Source organism: Solanum dulcamara, chromosome 3 (assembly GCF_947179165.1).
Source record: "Solanum dulcamara chromosome 3, daSolDulc1.2, whole genome shotgun sequence".
Taxonomy (NCBI): Eukaryota; Viridiplantae; Streptophyta; class Magnoliopsida; order Solanales; family Solanaceae; genus Solanum; species Solanum dulcamara.
In genome coordinates, this window is record NC_077239.1 from 76,863,001 (window position 1) to 76,881,403 (window position 18,403).

The 18,403-nt window shown below is 32.0% G+C and overlaps 1 protein-coding gene across 1 annotated transcript; it reads left to right on the plus strand.

Moving 5' to 3' along the window:
- Positions 1 to 1,414: 1,414 nt before the first annotated feature.
- On the plus strand, positions 1,415 to 6,036 carry LOC129883041 (acireductone dioxygenase 2). Its single transcript, XM_055957588.1, has 7 exons — positions 1,415 to 1,538; positions 4,348 to 4,459; positions 4,916 to 5,010; positions 5,121 to 5,235; positions 5,315 to 5,439; positions 5,572 to 5,642; positions 5,748 to 6,036. Exons 1-7 carry the CDS (start codon positions 1,521 to 1,523, stop codon positions 5,812 to 5,814), a joined length of 603 nt encoding a protein of 200 aa, XP_055813563.1. The 5' UTR covers positions 1,415 to 1,520; the 3' UTR covers positions 5,815 to 6,036.
- The last annotated feature ends 12,367 nt before the right edge of the window (positions 6,037 to 18,403 follow it).

An 18,403-nucleotide genomic window follows, 5' to 3' on the forward strand; every position in this document is an offset into this window, starting at 1 on the left:
CGGGGCACAGCCACATTGTGGCTAGGGGGTTCATCAACCTCTTTAGGCGAAAAATTATATTATATATACATGATTAATTTTTTTTATATATAAATAATAGATTTCGAACATTTTTCGACTTGTTCGTGTGTCTACTTCTTTAAATTTTGACCCCTTAATTGAAAATTTTGATTCCGTCACCGAATCTATGCATAACACCCCTGAGCAGGTATGACCTTTTTTCGAATCTTGTGCAAGTGGAGAATTAATTTTGAATGGGCCATATAACACGATAATATAATGGGCCAAGGCTAGCTAGTTCTTGGGTTTATGGCCTCTAAGAGTTCATGGCTTGAAGCCTTTTTTGGGTTGGAAAAACTTGAATAATATCATGTTTGGGTTTTATTGAGTTTGTTTGTATGAGAAATTAAGTGGATTTATTGATTTTTGAAGGTTCGAGTTGAATTTAATTAATAGTTGAAATTGTTGGGACTTTCCATTAAAAGAAATTTAAAAAGGTCGTTTAAATTTTTATTTTCGCATATTGACAAGAACACTAGCTATCATTACATTCAACTAAAATTAAATTTGGCCCATCTACCACATAGTAGTAGCACCAATTAAATTTATGTTTGATAATAAAAATTCCATGTGTTGTTTGACTTAGAGGCATGTTTCTTGATTGTTATTGTATGTGTTGCGTAACGAATGAGCTTATTATTAGGTTGGAGATTTGAAGTCAAAAGTCAAAATGAGTAAGTTACAAGCATGAAAAGTAATAAACTCATTGTTTAATAAATATTAGGACAACATAATCTCATATGTAATATAGTAGTAATGACATTGTGAAAAAAACATTCGGCTAAGTTGGATCAATTGCAATACAATTTTTCAAAAATAAACTTGTGTGATATTTGTAAAATTTCATGGAACTTGGACCAAAAAGGGAAGAAAAAACTAATTGAATATGTAAGATTTTTAATTAAAATTAGTATAGATCTTGAATACATTTCATTAATGTTCTTGACATAATAATACACTACAATCCTCAAACTACGACTTATTTTAATTAAGCATCTGAACACATGTTTCTATTAGACATTATCGATTCAAATTTTAATTATTTTTTTGTGATAAGCTTTATTTCATTTTTTTTTATTTATAAAAATATTCAATGAAGATCTTAGTACTAATATAAAATTAGATATTTGGCATTGAACGTGTATATGGTGATGTTGTCCAAATAAATTACTCAACAATAAGATTATCAGTTTATTTTTTTCCTACCTACCATTTCACATCCCAAATGACGGAAACACCCTTACTTTCAACCACAAAAGGGTGAATTCATTTAACCTGGACACATCACAGATTTTCAATGTATTAACTGAAAGGTTAATTTAGTCTTTTAACAAACTTTACGTGAGAAAAACGTGAGACGCAGATTTAAGGAGGGTTCTATTATTTTCTGTTGCCTTACAAATCACATTTTAATATCTCTTAGCGCTCTGAAATTCAGAAGAAAAAGCAAAAACAAAAAAATGGGTTCCATTGCAAAGGTATGTAATTTTACTAGCTTACAATCTTGTTTTATGAATTTAGGGAATTTTTATTCATTTTTTTTTTGTGGGTATTAATTTTCTTGAATTTAATTGGGTTTTTGATGCTATTTGTTTTTTCCTGGGAAGTAGTTTGAACTGCTTCTGAATTGAATTTTCGTATTCCATGGCAATTTTAAGATTTTGGGTGTTTTTTTTTTTAATGATGTGTATTAAAGTTCCGATCTTTTCTGGGAAATTTCTTATGGAATTATATGATTGATTGGTAGGTTGATTTTTGGATTGTGTAAAGGGTTTGATTGTGTACTGTTTTGAATTTTTAGCTTATTTGATACGCATACATCACCCATATTCGTTTTTGTTTGTGCATACACAATAAAGATAAGGATTTTGCAAGTGGGGTTGTCTTTTCTTTGCTTAATTTTGATTTTTGATTCTGCAAAGGGTTTGATCAGTTCTGCTTTATATTTGGATTTTCTAGCTTGTTTGCAACACCCAAATTACCCTTAGTGACTAATTGTTTTTGTCTGTGCGTACATATTAAGATAGGGATTTTGCTCTGGTTTTTTTTTTTGGGACAAATGTTGAATGTTTTCCCTTTTTCCATTTTACAACAACACACCCATTGTAGTACCACAAAGTGGGGTTTGGGGAGGATAGAGTGTACGCAACTTTACCCCTACCTCAGAGGTAGAGGTTCGGATAGACTTTTGACTCAAGGAAAAGCTTCATTTTTCCATTTTATGAAATCTTTATGGTACTCAAGCTGTATGACTTGCAATTGTTTATTCTGTGGAAAAAAGCTTATAGTTTGCTAGGACATATATTTTGCTTATGGACAGACGTAGACAATGTTGCTGTTGGGGAAGGGGGTGTCGTGCCTTCCATGGATCAAATCTGGAGTTGACACGACTCAAGGAGTTGTGTTTAATTGCTATAAATAAACAGTGTGGCTATAGGAAAGTTGAAAACTACTCTATTATCTATTTTATTATAAAGATAAACAATATTGACTATAGGAAAGTTGAAAACTATTCTATCAGCTATTTTACTGCAAAAACTAAAAACTTTGACCATAGGAAGTTGAAAACTATTCTATTTTCTGTCTTATTGTACTAGATGGAAGTCATTATGGATCAACAATGGAATTCTGGTAAAAGGAGATGGATGAACAAAGCAAAATTAGATGTACTTCCATACAGAAGTAAATGGAATTAGATCAACTTATGAACAAGCTGGATCTTGTGATAAGATGTGAGTAATTGGAAAATTAATCCCAAACTAATTTGTTCTTTTTCAAAATGTAGTGGTTTTTAGCAAATATCTGTAATGTCCATGAAATCACATTAGTGCATCATGGGGATATTGACTATTAAATTTTAAAACATTATCTATTTTTGGATTGACTTTTATTGTGTTTATTGCAAACCTCTTTACAGAATATAGACAACTTTTGCAGTGAAAACTGCCTTGCTTAAAGGTGAATCATCCAAGTAAACTGTCGCAATAGACACAAATAAAATGATAAGTTCTGGACAAAAGGGGTTCGGAATTTTATGGTTGTAGGAGGGTTGGCGGACCAATATTGGCTTGTCATGGTCCTATTGATGTTTGTATTGTCCTATTACTTGATCATTTGATCGTTGCCTTTGGTGAAGCTATGGTTTTTTAAATGATGAGCTTCCCTGTCCATAAAATAGAGTGGAATGTGAACTTATTGGACTCTAACCGGGGAGAAAGTACTAAATAAGTCCCCAGGGCTTAGTTCATGTGGCAAAGGTTGATGAGGGACTTGTGGCTTATGTCACAAGTTCGAGCCTTATGCCATGCAAACTAAGCCTGGTATGTAAGTGGAGAAGAGTAGAGGGACATGCCCATTATCCCCGGCTTTCGAAGGCTGCAGTTGGTCCTAAGGGTTGGCCCCATAACGCCACTACCCTGCCCTCTCTTTGAGGCATGAATATGAGGTCTCATACCAACTAGAGACTCAGTCTACAATCAGATGGCCTTTCAGAGTACAAGCCCTGGCAACACTATTATGATTAATAACTTCTAATGAACTTTCTGATTGTTAATTACTTCGGCTTTTATTTGATGCTATTTTTTCTCCGCTAGATGTTCTTTGGATTTGTCAAAGAAGCATACAAGGAGTGTAATTTTGAGGCGTCTTTTTAGATGAGAAACCTCGAAGAACCTGAAATCTGTCTCATATGAAAACTGACTGTGAGCTTGAATAGATCACCGACGCACAGTCTAAAGGACATGATAATTACTTTGCTGAGTAGAAGTAACTAGTTATGGTTCTGCATATATCCTAATAGAGTTGGCTCCTCTCGAGTTTCTCCTAGATGAAGAACTTGTTATTGTTTTTTACAATAGACACCAAAACAGGAAAACAAAATGCATCAAAGCATTCTTAGGCAATCTTATTTTAAAATGGAGAACAAAGGCTAGTTGGCTATATGCTCAGCAAATTTTGTTTTTGTTACCTCCTTTTTTGGTTCAGGGTTAGGGTTCAGGGTCGGGGAGCTGAATTGTATACTTTTATATTACGATGTTACTATCAATACATATGGTTCTACCTTTTGGGCTTTTTGTTTAACATGTTAGCTGTATATGATTTGGTTACTTTGTTGGAGTTACTTGGCCCCCGACATTTCAAAGAGAAGAATGATCATAATGCTGTTTTTGAAGGAATCCTTACACATAAAAATAAAGCATAGAAATATAGATTACCATAAAATTGGTAAGTTGGAGAAGGAAATAGAGAATTATTCACTGGCTCTTTTTGTTTTTTCAATTCCTGCAGGATCCAAGAGAGGATGTCATACAAGCATGGTACATGGATGACAGTGATGAGGACCAGAGGCTTCCTCATCATCGTGAGCCAAAGGAATTTGTGTCTCTTGACAAGCTTGCTGGTAAAGATCAGGCTAAGAATTATATCTATATAAATTATCTCTGAGGAATAGAAAATCCCCCTTCACCTCCCACTCAAAAAGAAATCGCTAGGTTTCAGGGCAGTTTATGTCTTCCCTCCAATACTTATGATAAGTTTTTGGGTTCTTTGAACAAGGATCTCACATTTGTAATTTCTGGTTAAGTGGATAAATTTCTAATCTAATTTGTTGTTAACTCTCTTGGTATTTTGGGGTTAGAAATTGAATAGATGAAAAATCTTTTTTATGTTGCCATTGGTAGATGAGAATCCCACATTGACAGGATGTATTATCAATTCTCCAAATTCTAATTGTGTCCTTAATCATATGATGAACAAGGAATATAATAATGAACCAACCCTAAGTGTGGTTACTAGTTGATTTCTGGCTTTGTCCTGCCTTCGTATTCCCTTCTTAATTACCATGTGAAAATTTCAGAACTTGGAGTGCTCAGCTGGAGACTTGATGCTGACAATTATGAAACTGATGAGGAGTTGAAGAAAATTCGAGAAGATCGTGGATATTCATACATTGTATGTTAAAGTTACAAAAACTAAGACCTTTCATCAGTTTATATTACAGGTTGGTCCCTTTTTTATTTTTTATGAGTACTGAAGCTTTATGGGTTCATAATTTGCTTCAGGATTTCTGTGAGGTTTGCCCTGAGAAACTACCGAATTACGAGGAGAAAATCAAGAACTTTTTTGAAGAACACTTGCACACCGATGAGGAGATCCGTTACTGTGTTGCAGGAAGTGGTACGATTGCAGTTTATTGATTGGATTTTGCTATTCCTCCTTCCAACTACTGTTGCTAAATATATACTTATGGGTGTAGGTTATTTTGATGTCCGGGATGTGAATGAGAGCTGGATTCGCGTCTGGGTAAAGAAAGGTGGAATGATTGTTCTGCCTGCTGGAATCTATCACCGCTTCACGCTTGATTCAAGCAATTACATTAAGGTACTTTGTAAGAGCATACATGAACATACATATTTAATGCTGTAATGGCATTGCCATTTTACTCATTTTTGGCACTTGTGCTTGATTGCACTTCTTGCACGGTATATTTGATTAGAGGAATGGTTTGTGTAGGCAATGAGGCTCTTTGTTGGTGACCCAGTATGGACTCCATACAATCGTCCACATGATCATCTGCCTGCAAGGTCTTATCTCTAGACCCTCGCTATGCTATCTGGTCATTTGTTTTAGTTGGATAACCAGAAACTATCTTTGGGCGTGGAAGCTAATGAACGTGTTTTTACATGCAGGAAAGAATATGTTGAGACGTTTGTCCACGCGGATGGCTCTGGTTGTGCTGTTAATGCTGCTGCTTAAATCTACTAGAGTCGATGAACTTGAAATATTACTATGCTGTAATAAGTATTGCCATATGGTGGTTTTGCTGTTCTTGATGTGTGCCTTCATCAGGTTGTTGAATGTTGTATCCTGGCACTAAATAAATCCCCCTCTATGGGAGATTGATTGCTTATATGCAAGTGGAATCTATCATGTGACTTTATGTACTTTGTTCTTGTCAAGTGGTCCAATATTTCCTAATTCTGTTTGTTGTTTAGTTGCAATTTCCTTTTTGTTGGTTGTATTTGTTCCTTTTGCAGAATCCTCTCTCAATGGGCTATATGCAAGAAGGTGCAGGTACAATAATTAGGGGTGTGTTCGGTACGAAGGAAAATGATTTTTTCACATTTGGTTGGTCAGATGTTTTAACCATGCAAGTATGTTTTTAACCCAATCTCCAATTCTTTAAGTGTGATTAAACAAGTTATTTATAATCTGTAATCTTTTTAGATACAGAATCTGAATCTTTGATCACTAACTCTTTATAATATAAGAATATATTTGTCCACTCACAATGGGAAAACTGCATTTTAGACATTAAAATAGCAAAAGATGTGAATTGCCAGACATTTTTATATGTTAGGCAGCATCAACTTTCAAAATCTAATGTAACTTCTTTTTGATTTCTCATTGGATCTGCCCTTCTAGCTACTGCTCTTGCTTTGCCAAGTGAGTATAATAATTAATTATCATAATCATATCATCTCCAAATTAAGAGTGAATGATAAAAACACATTTGATTTATCGTTTTTTCACGAGTTTCATACTCTAATTATTAGTTTTTCCTTTTTCTTATCTAAACTATCACCATTTATATATTAAAACACATCTCAACTACTAGTTGTTCCCTTTTTGAACTTCATGAACTATCACTAACGTTCAAAAAGTACTAAAAGAAAACAATTGATAGCTGAAATATATTTTTTATATAGAAGGTGATAATTTCGGTAGGAAAAAAGAACAACTAATAATTGGAGTGTGAAACTCGCGAAAATACCTTATGGGTTTTGGGACTGTGGCACTTGATCCTATGCTTTAGCATATGGGCATTAGCTGACGTATTGTTGATTTAGTTTCTTTTGTGTGAGTGTGCTTCTTATTTGAACCCGTATAATTGTGATAGTTGAGGTGATTATATGTCATACTTATATTTGATTTATTGAGGTGCATCATCATCCCCTATATTGTTGATATTATATTGTGCACATGCATTGACATAAGATTGAGTATGAATAAAGATCTGACACGTGGAGATCGTTCGTGAAAGATCATTTTATTGGGCACGTGGAGGTCGTCCATGCTGGAGATGGTTTGATTTTATGATAGTGCGTTGAGATCGTCCACACAGACACGTGGAGATCGTCCGTGTCAGTATATGGACCTCGCGAGTCCCCCAAGGGTCACAAATTCTCGAAGTATATTCCGAGAAGTATTGTGTATATATAGTTGTGAGGTTACTTGGTATTTGAGGCATATCATCTCATGGTGTTGCATTGCATCTCATTATCTTCTTCATTTTTATTTGATTATGTGTTAAATATTTTGTGACATTTGATTATCCCTATTTTGATTAGACTTGATTCATAAGTATAATGTAGAATTATAAAATTTGAGAATGAATTTTATATACTCCTATCACTACTTCTTTGTTGTCGATCAATAAGACATACTAGGTACACATGGTTTCGTACTCATTCTACACTTGTTGCACTCTTTTGTGGTGTAGATTCGATTCCGAATACGAGCGCATCTTGTGGAGCTTTGTTAGTCGGAGCTTGAGTTATCTTGGAGTTGTGGTGAGCTGCTTGGTTGTTCCGCGGCCCACACCTCCCTCTATCTTTTATTTATTCTGTTATTTAAATACTCAGGCAGGCTATTTATTACGTTTAAACTAGTCATTTTAGTTCCATATTTGAATCCTATTTTAGAAGCTCTTGTACTTATGACACCAAATCTTGAATGGTATTTTAGCTTTCCGCATTTCATACTTATGACACATTTAGTGTGTTGGATATTCCACTTGTCGCTTGTCTTCTTACTTTATTTATTTTATTGAATTGATAAAAATATTTAGTTGGCTTATCTATTGGTCAGAAACATAGATGCCATTACGACTTGTGAATTTGAATCGTGACAACCAGGCTAAAAGGCATTGAGGGAAGTTGTTAGGGACATTAACACCTTTTTAGCTAATAAACCTCGAATTGAATTAGCTCATCTTTCAATTAGTGATGGACTTACCCTTGACCGACAGTCTCTACTAATTTGAGACGAGGCATAATTATTTTGTTGTTGTCATTGTTATTATTTCATCCATTAGCTAAAAATGAGGCATGATTTTGTCTAGTAGACGAGAAGTTGTTATTATTGTTTCGTCCATCAGCCAAAAAAAATGGGCATGGTTTTGTCTAGTAGATGAGCTATATTATGCGTTTGTATTTCGATTTCTATTGTAATGTCTTGAAAAGTGAAATTCAAGTTCAAAGGCAACTCGATTAAAATATTACACCTGGATAAAGTTTCATATAAATTTATATTTTGCAGTCAATTAGGTGTGTGCCACTTTGCAGCAAATCTTTGGATGTTGTAATGTTGTAACACCTGTCAAGGTTTTCTTGGCTTAGTTATCACGAAAAATAATGGGCGAAGGTCTGACAAACTTTCAAATTTAAATTAAAAAAGTAAAAAAATTTAATTTATAATTTAAATTTATATAATAGACATATTTTAAAATTCGATATAACATAGCTAGAAAGATAAATTCATATGACCTAAGACCAACTTGGGTCGTGCCCATAAAAAACTAGTAGTACTAGCACTTTCTACATTAATTTGACTAATGTTATAAAATAAACTAAACTTAACAAAATAAGGAGAAGAGAGCGAGATAAAGAGAGAATTGAGTGATATTATAGTATCTATGTTCATATTTCAATTGCCAAACTTTGGTAATTTATAGCCAAAACAAGATTAAAATTAGTGGACAACTTGCCCACTCATGTCAAGAAAAAGGAGCAACAAGTGGACAGTCACTTATTCTTCCTACTTGCTTTCTAACACCCTCCCTTGGATGTCCACGTGTAATGTGCCTCAATAAAATTTTTACAAGAAACAATATACATAGTTATTCTGAACATCGATTGATGTTGTGCCTCGTTAAAATCTTATTAGGAACAACCCAGTGGAAAAAAGCCTAGTGAAGAAAAAAGAGTACACACATCTGGTAATACGTCTTAAGTGCTGCTTCATTAAAAACCTTACCAGGAAAATCCAGTGGGACAAAACCATGGTTAAGGGAAAAAGAGTGCAACGCGTATTTTACTCCCCCTGATGAAAACTTCATTTGATATCTCGAAGATGTCGCATTCCAATTTTGTATCTCATTTTCTCAAAGGTTGAAGTCGACAATGCCTTGATAAACATATCTTCTGAATTGTCACTTGAACGATTGTTGGACATCTATTTCACCCTTCTTTTAAAGATCATGGGTAAAGAAGAATTTTGGTGAAATACGTTTTGTTCTGTCTCCTTTGATGTATTCTCCCTTCAGTTGAGGTATACATGCAACATTGTCTTCATACAATATTGTTGGAATGTCTCTTTTTAAAGAAAGACCACATGTTTCTTGAATGTGTTGAATTATTGATCTTAACCAAATCCATTCCCGACTTGCTTCATGAATGACTATTATCTCTTTATGATTTAAGGAAATGTCAACCATAGTTTTCTTTGTTGAACGCCATGATATAGCTGTACCACCACATGTAAATAAATAGCCTGTCTGCGATCGATCTTTATGGGGATCAGACAAATATTTCGCATCTGCATAACCAATCAATTGTGACGTGGATTCATTTGAGTAAAACAATCCTATATCAGTGGTCCTTCGGAGGTATCTGAATATATGCTTAATTTTATTCCAGTGTCTTCGTGTTGAAGAAGAACTAAATCTTGATAACAAGATTATCGAGAAAGCTATATCTAGTCTAGAATTCTTAGCAAGATACATTAATGCACCAATTCCACTAAGATATGGTATTTCAACACCAATAAGCACTTCATCATTTTCATGAGGTCGAAACAGATCTTTATTAATATCAAGAGATCTCACAACCATTGGGGTACTCAATGGATGTGCTTTATCCATATAAAACCTCTATAAAAAATTTTCAGTATATGTTGACAGATGTACAAATATCCCATTTGTAAAATGTTCAATTTGTAGATCAAGACAAAATTTTGTCTTTCCAAGGTCTTTTATTTCAAACTCCTTTTTCAGATATTTTGCTGCCTTTGGAAGTTTTTCCGGAGTTCCAATAATATTCAAATCATCAACATATACTTCTATTATGACAAATTCAGATCCAGACCTTTTCATAAAGACACAAGGGCAAATTAGATCATTTTTATATCCTTATTTTAGCAAATATTCGCTAAAACGATTGTACCACATGCGCCCTGATTGTTTCAACCCGTATAAGGATTTCTGAAGCTTTATTGAGCAAGTTTCTCGAGAATCCTTATATGCTTCAGGCAATTTGATCCCTTCAGGAATTTTCATAAAAATGTCATGGTCCAATGAGCCATATAAATAGGCAGTGACCACGTCCCTTAGGTGCATTTCAAGCTTTTCATGAGCTGCCAAATTCATTGGATAAGTGAAAGTAATTGCATCCACCACAGGAGAATATGTTTTCATATAGTCAATGCTAGTCCTTTGCGAAAAACCTTGGGCTACAAGTCGTGTTTTATATTTTACGACTTCACCTTTTTCATTTAGTTTACGCACAAAAACCCATTTGTACCCTACTAGCTTGACACCTTCAGATGTTCGGATTATTGATCCGAAAACTTCACTTTTTTCAAGTGAAGTTAACTCTACTTGAATTTCATCCTTCCATTTTGGCCAATAATTTCTCTGTCTACATTCATCGACAGATTTTGGTTCAAGATCCTTATCTTATTGCATTATTTCAACGGCAATATTATAGGCAAAAATATTATCGACCACAATATCATTTCGATTCCACTGTTTTCCTATCGAGACATAACTTATTGAGATTTCTTCATTCTCATTATTTTCAGATACTTGAACCTCCTCGGTGGTATCATCATTTTTTGTATTTCTGGGCTGTTCTGGAGCAATTGCCTCCAAATTATGATCATCTTGATCATTTATTTATTTTCTTTTTCGAGGATTTTTATCTTTGGAACCAATTGGTCTTTTACGTTTTAAGCGTGGCCTAGACTCATTTGCCTGAACAAGTTGTCCTACCGGGATATCAACTCAAAATTGAGCCTTAGCAGCTGAGATATGCGATTTAGTAACTCGTGGAAGGTTAGTAAATGCATCCGACAGTTGATTTGCAATATTCTGCAAATAAATCATCTTTTGAACTTCTTGCTCACATTAATTTGTTTAAGGATTTAAATAAGATAGTGATAATGAATTCCAATCTATCTCATTTTTCAATTGCTTATGTTCTTCCCATAATATTGGGTATACTGATTCATCAAAATGACAATCAGCGAATTTTGCCGTAAATAAATCTCTAGTCATAGGTTCCAAATGTTTTATAATAGAAGAAGATTCATACCCAACATATATTCCCAACCATCTTTGGAGATCCATTTTTATACGGTGCAGTAGAGCAATTGGGACATATACCGCACACCCAAATATTCTAAGATAGGATATATTTGGCTCCTTTCCAAAAATCAAATGTAATGGGGAAAATTCATGAAAATTTATTGGCTTTATGCACAAAAGTGCTGCTGCATGCAAAATAGCATGCCCCCATACCGAAAGAGGAAGTTTTGTCCACATTAGTAATGGTCTAGCTATCAATTGGAGGCATTTAATCAATGATTCTGCTAGACCACTTTGAGTATGAAATGAGCGATCGGATGCTCAACTTTAATTCCAACAGACATACAATAATCATTAAAGGATTGAGATATAAATTCACCAGCATTATCAAGACGAATTATCTTTATTGCATAATCTGAAAATTGTGCTCTTAACCTTATAATTTGAGCTAACAATCTCGCAAAAATAATGTTGCGAGCTGATAATAAGCACACATGTGATCATCTTGTAGATGTATCTATCAAGACCATATAATATTTAAATGGTCTACATGAAGAGTGAATTGGCCCACATATATCACCCTTTATATGTTTCAGAAACGTTCGGGATTCAATCCCAACCTTAGTTGTTGATGGTTTAATAATCAGTTTTTCTTGAGAACAAGCAACACAAAAGAATTCCTTAGATTGAAGAATTTTCTGATTCTTAAAAGTGTGTCCATGTGAATTCTCAATAATTCTGTGCATCATATTATAACCGGGATGGCCCAACCGGTCATGTCAAATGATAAAATCATTAGAATCAGTAAACCTTTTATTTACTATGACATGTGATTTAACAGTACCAATATTTGTATGATACAATCCAGAAGAAAGTGCAGGTAATTTTTTGTACACAATTTTCTTCTCTGTATTTATTATAGTAATATAAATGTATTTAACATTTTCTTCATTCGCAGTCTCAATATGATAGTCATTTTGGCGAATAACCTTGAAACTTAACAAGTTTCTTTGAGACTTACTACAATACAATGCATTATTAATTACCAATATCGTTCTTCCAGGTAGTAATAAGGCCGCTTTTTCAGAGCCTTCAATTAATTTTGTACTATCGGATATTGTATTGACATAGGCCTTTTTCATAATCAAATGACAGAAATATTTCTTTTCTTTTAATATCGTATGAGTTGTGGCACTATTCAAAATGCACATATCTCCATTACTCATCTTGGATCCAATTGAAGACTGGGAAATTTACTTATCTTCATAAAATAAAAATACATTATAAGAGATAAAATAAATAACAATATTGCTAAAAAAACATCCTTTTTTCTTCTTTTCTTTTAAATAGATAAACGTAAAAACATGATAATCAAAAGTACATAAAAACGACAACATATTGTAAATCATATAATGAAATTAAACATCAATTATAATCCTTAAAGAAGTCTTCAACCTCCAAACGAGCAATATCATTAAGGTCATTAAAATCGTTATCCTTCAAAGCCAGATTTGCTTCAATATTATCATTATGCGAAGGTCTTGCCTCAACATTATTTTCAAACGCCAAGTGTGACTGTATCCGAGCATTAGAAGAAGAAGAAGCACCACCTCTATTTGCCTTTCTTTTGAAGGAATTTTGATAAAGCCTTACAAAATGCTCAGGCGTCCGATATTCATTTTTTCAGTGGCCTTTCATGCCACAACGATGACAGTTACTTCTTGAAGAGCCACTTTGAGAACTCATATTGTTTTCCCTTTTTTGTTGACCACCATCACGACGATTATTTTATCGTCTTCTGTCATTGTCATGTCCACGCACATTATTGTGGCCTTGATTTTTATTTTGTCTTCTTTCAGACTGGCCATGTGCTTCTACCACATTTATTTCCGGTAGAGGAGTAGTTCCAGTGGGACGGACTTCATGATTTTTTATTAAAAGAGCATTATTTTGCTCAGCCACTAGAAGGCATGAGATCAATTTAGAGTATTTCTGAAAATGTTTTCCACGGTATTGTTACTGTAACATCACATTAGAGGCATAAAAAGTAGTTAGTGTCTTTTCGAACATGTCTTCATCATTTATAGTTTCCCCACATAATTTTAATTGGGAAGTTATTCTAAATACAATAAAATTATACTCAATTACAGTTTTAAAATCTTGAAACCGTAAGTGCATCCACTCATAACGATCCCTTGGCAATACCTTTGCCCTGTGGTGGTCATACCTCCCTTTTAAATCTTTCCACAATTCAAGTTGATCTTTCACTGCCAAGTTTCAACCTTCAAGCTTTCATCTAGATGATGACGAAGAAAAATCATAGTCTTCGCTTTATCCTGACTTGATGCTTTATTTCCTTCGATTATAGCATCACCAAAACTCTTAGTGGTAAGGTGGATTTCAGCATCAAGTACCCATGACAAATAATTTTTGCCAGAAATATCAAGTGCCACAAACTCCAATTTTGACAAGTTTGACATGATGAAAAATTGGGATAGAAATTAATTTAGAAATAACAGAGACAACTAAAATTAAATTTCTTTAGTAGATATACCATATATAGAAGTTAATTTTTTGGAAAAAAATTAGAGCCTCATGCTGATAACGTGTTATAAAATAAACTAAACTTAGCAAAATAAGAAAAAAAGAGTGAGATAAAGAGAGAATTGAGAGATATTATAGTATCTATGTTCATATTTCAATTGCCAAACTTTGATAATTTATAGCCAAAATAAAATTAAAATTAATGAGCAACTTATCCACTCATGTATAAAAAAAAGCAATGGACAACCACTTGCTATTCCTGCTTTCTAACAACTAATGATTATTGTTACACTTTTGATCATTATTTGTCTTTGCTTTTGCTGTCCTCACCTTTTGTTCTTTCTGGATTGTAAGTAGACCTCTTAATTTATTTGGTTTCTTTTTGTTACCAAACATAATGTTTGTAGAAAGCAAGAAATTGTGGATAGGTTCATAATTGTTGCTATTCATATTCGTGATGCGGCATGGGTTACGCACTCCTTAGAATTTCCTGTATTTGGAATGCTTTTTTAAGTCTGAATTATAATTATTTATTATTATAATATATTTAGCTGAGTATATAGTGACAGTTTATGTATTAAAAGAAAATAATTGATAGTTGACTTAAGTAATTAGATTCGAGGTATGTTTAATTCATAGGTGGTGACAATTGACGTAGGAAAAAGAAATAACTAATAGTTAGCCTAATTAATTAGCTTTATATGTCTTTTATATATAGATGGTGATAGCTAGATAAAAAAATAAAATGATTAATAAATAAGAATTGAAACTCACAAAAAAATAAAATCACTCGCGTAATCTTTATTATGTAAGACATTGTTAATTTCTTGTAAAATTTACTTTAGCGTAAAAAAATTTCCTTTAGCTAACATTCAATTCACTAATAAATCATTTGCCTTCAAAGCACAACCATGTGGAAGTTTGTGTATAAAAGGACATAAGCACATCAGCTTATAATTTCAAACTACAACTGCTCAAATTTGAATATTAAAATATGTATTAAAATTTAGCTATTAAAATAATATTTTAAGATAAAAAAATATTGCATATTTTTTTAATATATAAAACGTATAAAATTTGTCTTTATAGTTAATAAATATAAAATACTATTTTAATCTAATTATATATCAAAAATATTTTTAAAAAGGTATATACCGATTTATAGTGGTAATGACTGATGGATGATGAATGATAATGCTGATTGTCTACTGTGGCAGATGAAGGTGAGCCTCAGATGTTAGGGTGCATTTTGAATGCTCTTGCCCATTAAACTAACATTTTGCATGTTGTTCAAGGGATTCGAAATGTATAAATATATATAAACATAGAAAATCTACCTTATATAAATAATATAATCTTTTGTCAAGGGGGTGAACATCCTCCCGCCCCTAGATCTTGCCTTGATTATCGCTAGTGATTGGTGATCCTTGTTATAATGGCGGTTGATTATGATGATTGTAAATTGTGGTCAGTAATAATGACAATTAATTGTAGTAATCAACAACGATAATGATTATGCGTGGTGGATATAATATGATAGTAGTTAATAATAATGGTGTGACGAGATAGCAATGAATATATGGAATTGATGATCTTTATTGAAAGCTTTAAAAAGATAGTTTAATAATACCAAAATTTTGTTTAAGATCATAAGCCTTTGGATCTATACAAAACATCAAATGGTGGTAATATAAAAAAACTTATATACCTACTATTTAAAATTTGGATAATTTAAATATAAATCAAAAAAATAAATAAACTTAATGATTGAGATCTGAATAATTAAATTTTATAACTTTAACGGTATAAACAAATGTGGCCCAACCAAGATTCAAATTTGAGTGAATAAGAGGAAAGAAGAAAAATGTAAATGCACCGAACAATCCATCTAAACATTCTTAAAATTATTTGCCGCGATATTACCTAAACCCTCTTATTATTTAATTTCCATTTTTTAGTAAAACGAGTACTACTATAAATTGTAATGTCAATTGTTCAAGAGTTATTAATGGGAAGAAAAGAACCACGTCATCATTAATTAAGTTTAGTTATAAATTTATGAAAATTTTGTTGTAACCTAAACAATACTCGATTGAGTAATCTGCTTCTTCCAATAGTGTATATTATATACTATATTTTATATTACATTATATTATAATAAAGTAGGCAAAAATAATCATTTGCTAAATGCATGTTCTAGAGGCTTTATTGCAATCAATATAGTGGACCCTTTTAATTATAAAATAACGTAAAGTACCACCTGTCAACACAAACTTTAATTTAATTTAAGACATATATAATATAGTAAAGTAATGTACAGTGGCCAAGATATATATTTCCCTTACTTTTGGGACATAGGCAAGATTTTTTAACCAACATTTTACTACAATATTTTCATAAGGTATATTATTAAATCTATGGAGAATAAAAACTTCATATTTTCGTCGTCTCTTTCCATACATTCTCGTTGCGGGTGATCACGTGTCGATTTGAATTGATTATTGATCAAAATTAAAATAAAATTAATTTTTATTTTAAATTATTAAAATCAAATTAAATATAATATTCAGTCATCAATTTCGATTCGGTTATTCAGTTAGTAACCATGCGTAAAAATAAAAGAAATGATTCATTCAAAAGAAAAAATAAACAACAGTCCATTCAAAAAGAAAAATAGTTAGAATGACTTACATTATAGATGTTTCGATCATTGAATTTCTTGTAAATAAAGCTTCAAAATTCACCACTTTAGCTTAGACAAGGAAAAGACAGTGACATTCCTAATCCTACCAAGAATGTCATACACAGTCATATACACGAAATCAATAAGATAAATGATCTCGTCTTGGGCATTTGTATATAATTTGTCAGTTCGATTCAGTTATTTTTTATTATTAATAATAAAAATTAAAATCAAATCAAAATATTATTGATTTTTCAAAATACAAAACCAAATCAAATCCAAATAAAATCAATTTATTTAATCAATTTGATTTAGTTTTTCGATTTGAATCAATTTTCATCCAAACCGTTAACACCCAATCTGCATTTTTATTCGACTTGATAATTTTGAGTAAGTAGTCAAAATTTTGAGATAAGTGTCAAAAACACATCTAAACTATCCTTTTTTTTTTAAGTTTAATACCTAAACTATTACTTATTAGTTTGAGAAACACACATATATGGTGTGTGAAATGCACTCTCTCTACTCTCACTATTTTTTGCAAAAATCTTTCCACGTGACATTCCACATGGATAAAATATTTCACCTTGACAAAAATTAAATAAACTATTAATATTAATTAAAAGTTAAAGACTAAAGTATTTTTATTTTCCAAAAAAGAATAAATTTAAAATATTTTTCTCACCCACTCCACCATCTCCCCCCCCCCCCAAATCCCCGTCCTTTAATTTTTTAAACTTTCTTATATAAAATCTTTTTTTAAAAAAATTCATACTTCACCCCCTCCCCCCACTCTTTCCTAAAAAAATGTTATTATTTTTATTTTTTTAAAAAAAATTATACCCACCCCATCTAACCCTGCACTCTTAATTTTTTTTATTTTATATTTTTCCAATTTTGAGTTAGATATGTACACATATTTTTTTCTACTTACGTACCAAATATAACAGAAATAAAAATTATATTTTAAGAAAAGTCTTGCGGTAAGTAAAAAATATTTTTCTAAAATCATATGTATATGTCTAACACAAAATGAAAAAAAAAATTGGAATCGGAGGATTAGGTGGGGCGGGGTAGAATTTTTTTCTAAAAAAATTCAAAATAATATATAAATTATTATTTGAAGGGGCCGTGGGATGAAGAATTTTTAAAAACTTTTATAAAAAGAAATCAAAAAATTAAAAATAAAACTAAAAAATTAGGGGAGGGGGGTATGGTGAGAGAAAGTGATGGAGTAGGATAAGAAAAATATTTTATATTTTATTTTATAATTTTTTTTTTTGGGGGGGGGGGAGGGATAGTATTTAATATTTAATTTTAATTTCTAATAATTTACTTAATTTTTGTTAAGGTGAAATGTTTTGTCCATGTGAAGTGTAATGTGACAATTTTTTTAAATGAAAGAGAGAGTGTAGCGTACACACCATGATAATAGCATAATAAAAAAGAAAAATATATTTATCAAACTAATAAATGATAGTTTAGATATGAAACTCACTCTGAATAGTTCATAAATGAAACTCAAAAAAGTAAATAGTTTAGGTGCGTTATCTCCAAAAATTTCAATATGGATAGTATCTTACACGTATATAATATCCTATGTAAACACACTTAAGTTGCACTCCATTTACACCAAATTATATAATTTACAATGATTAAATGGTTAATTGAAATAATATATATGCCTTGAGTTACTATAAACATCAATTTTTTCAAAATTACAGGATCTGAAATTTTGATTTCCAAGATCA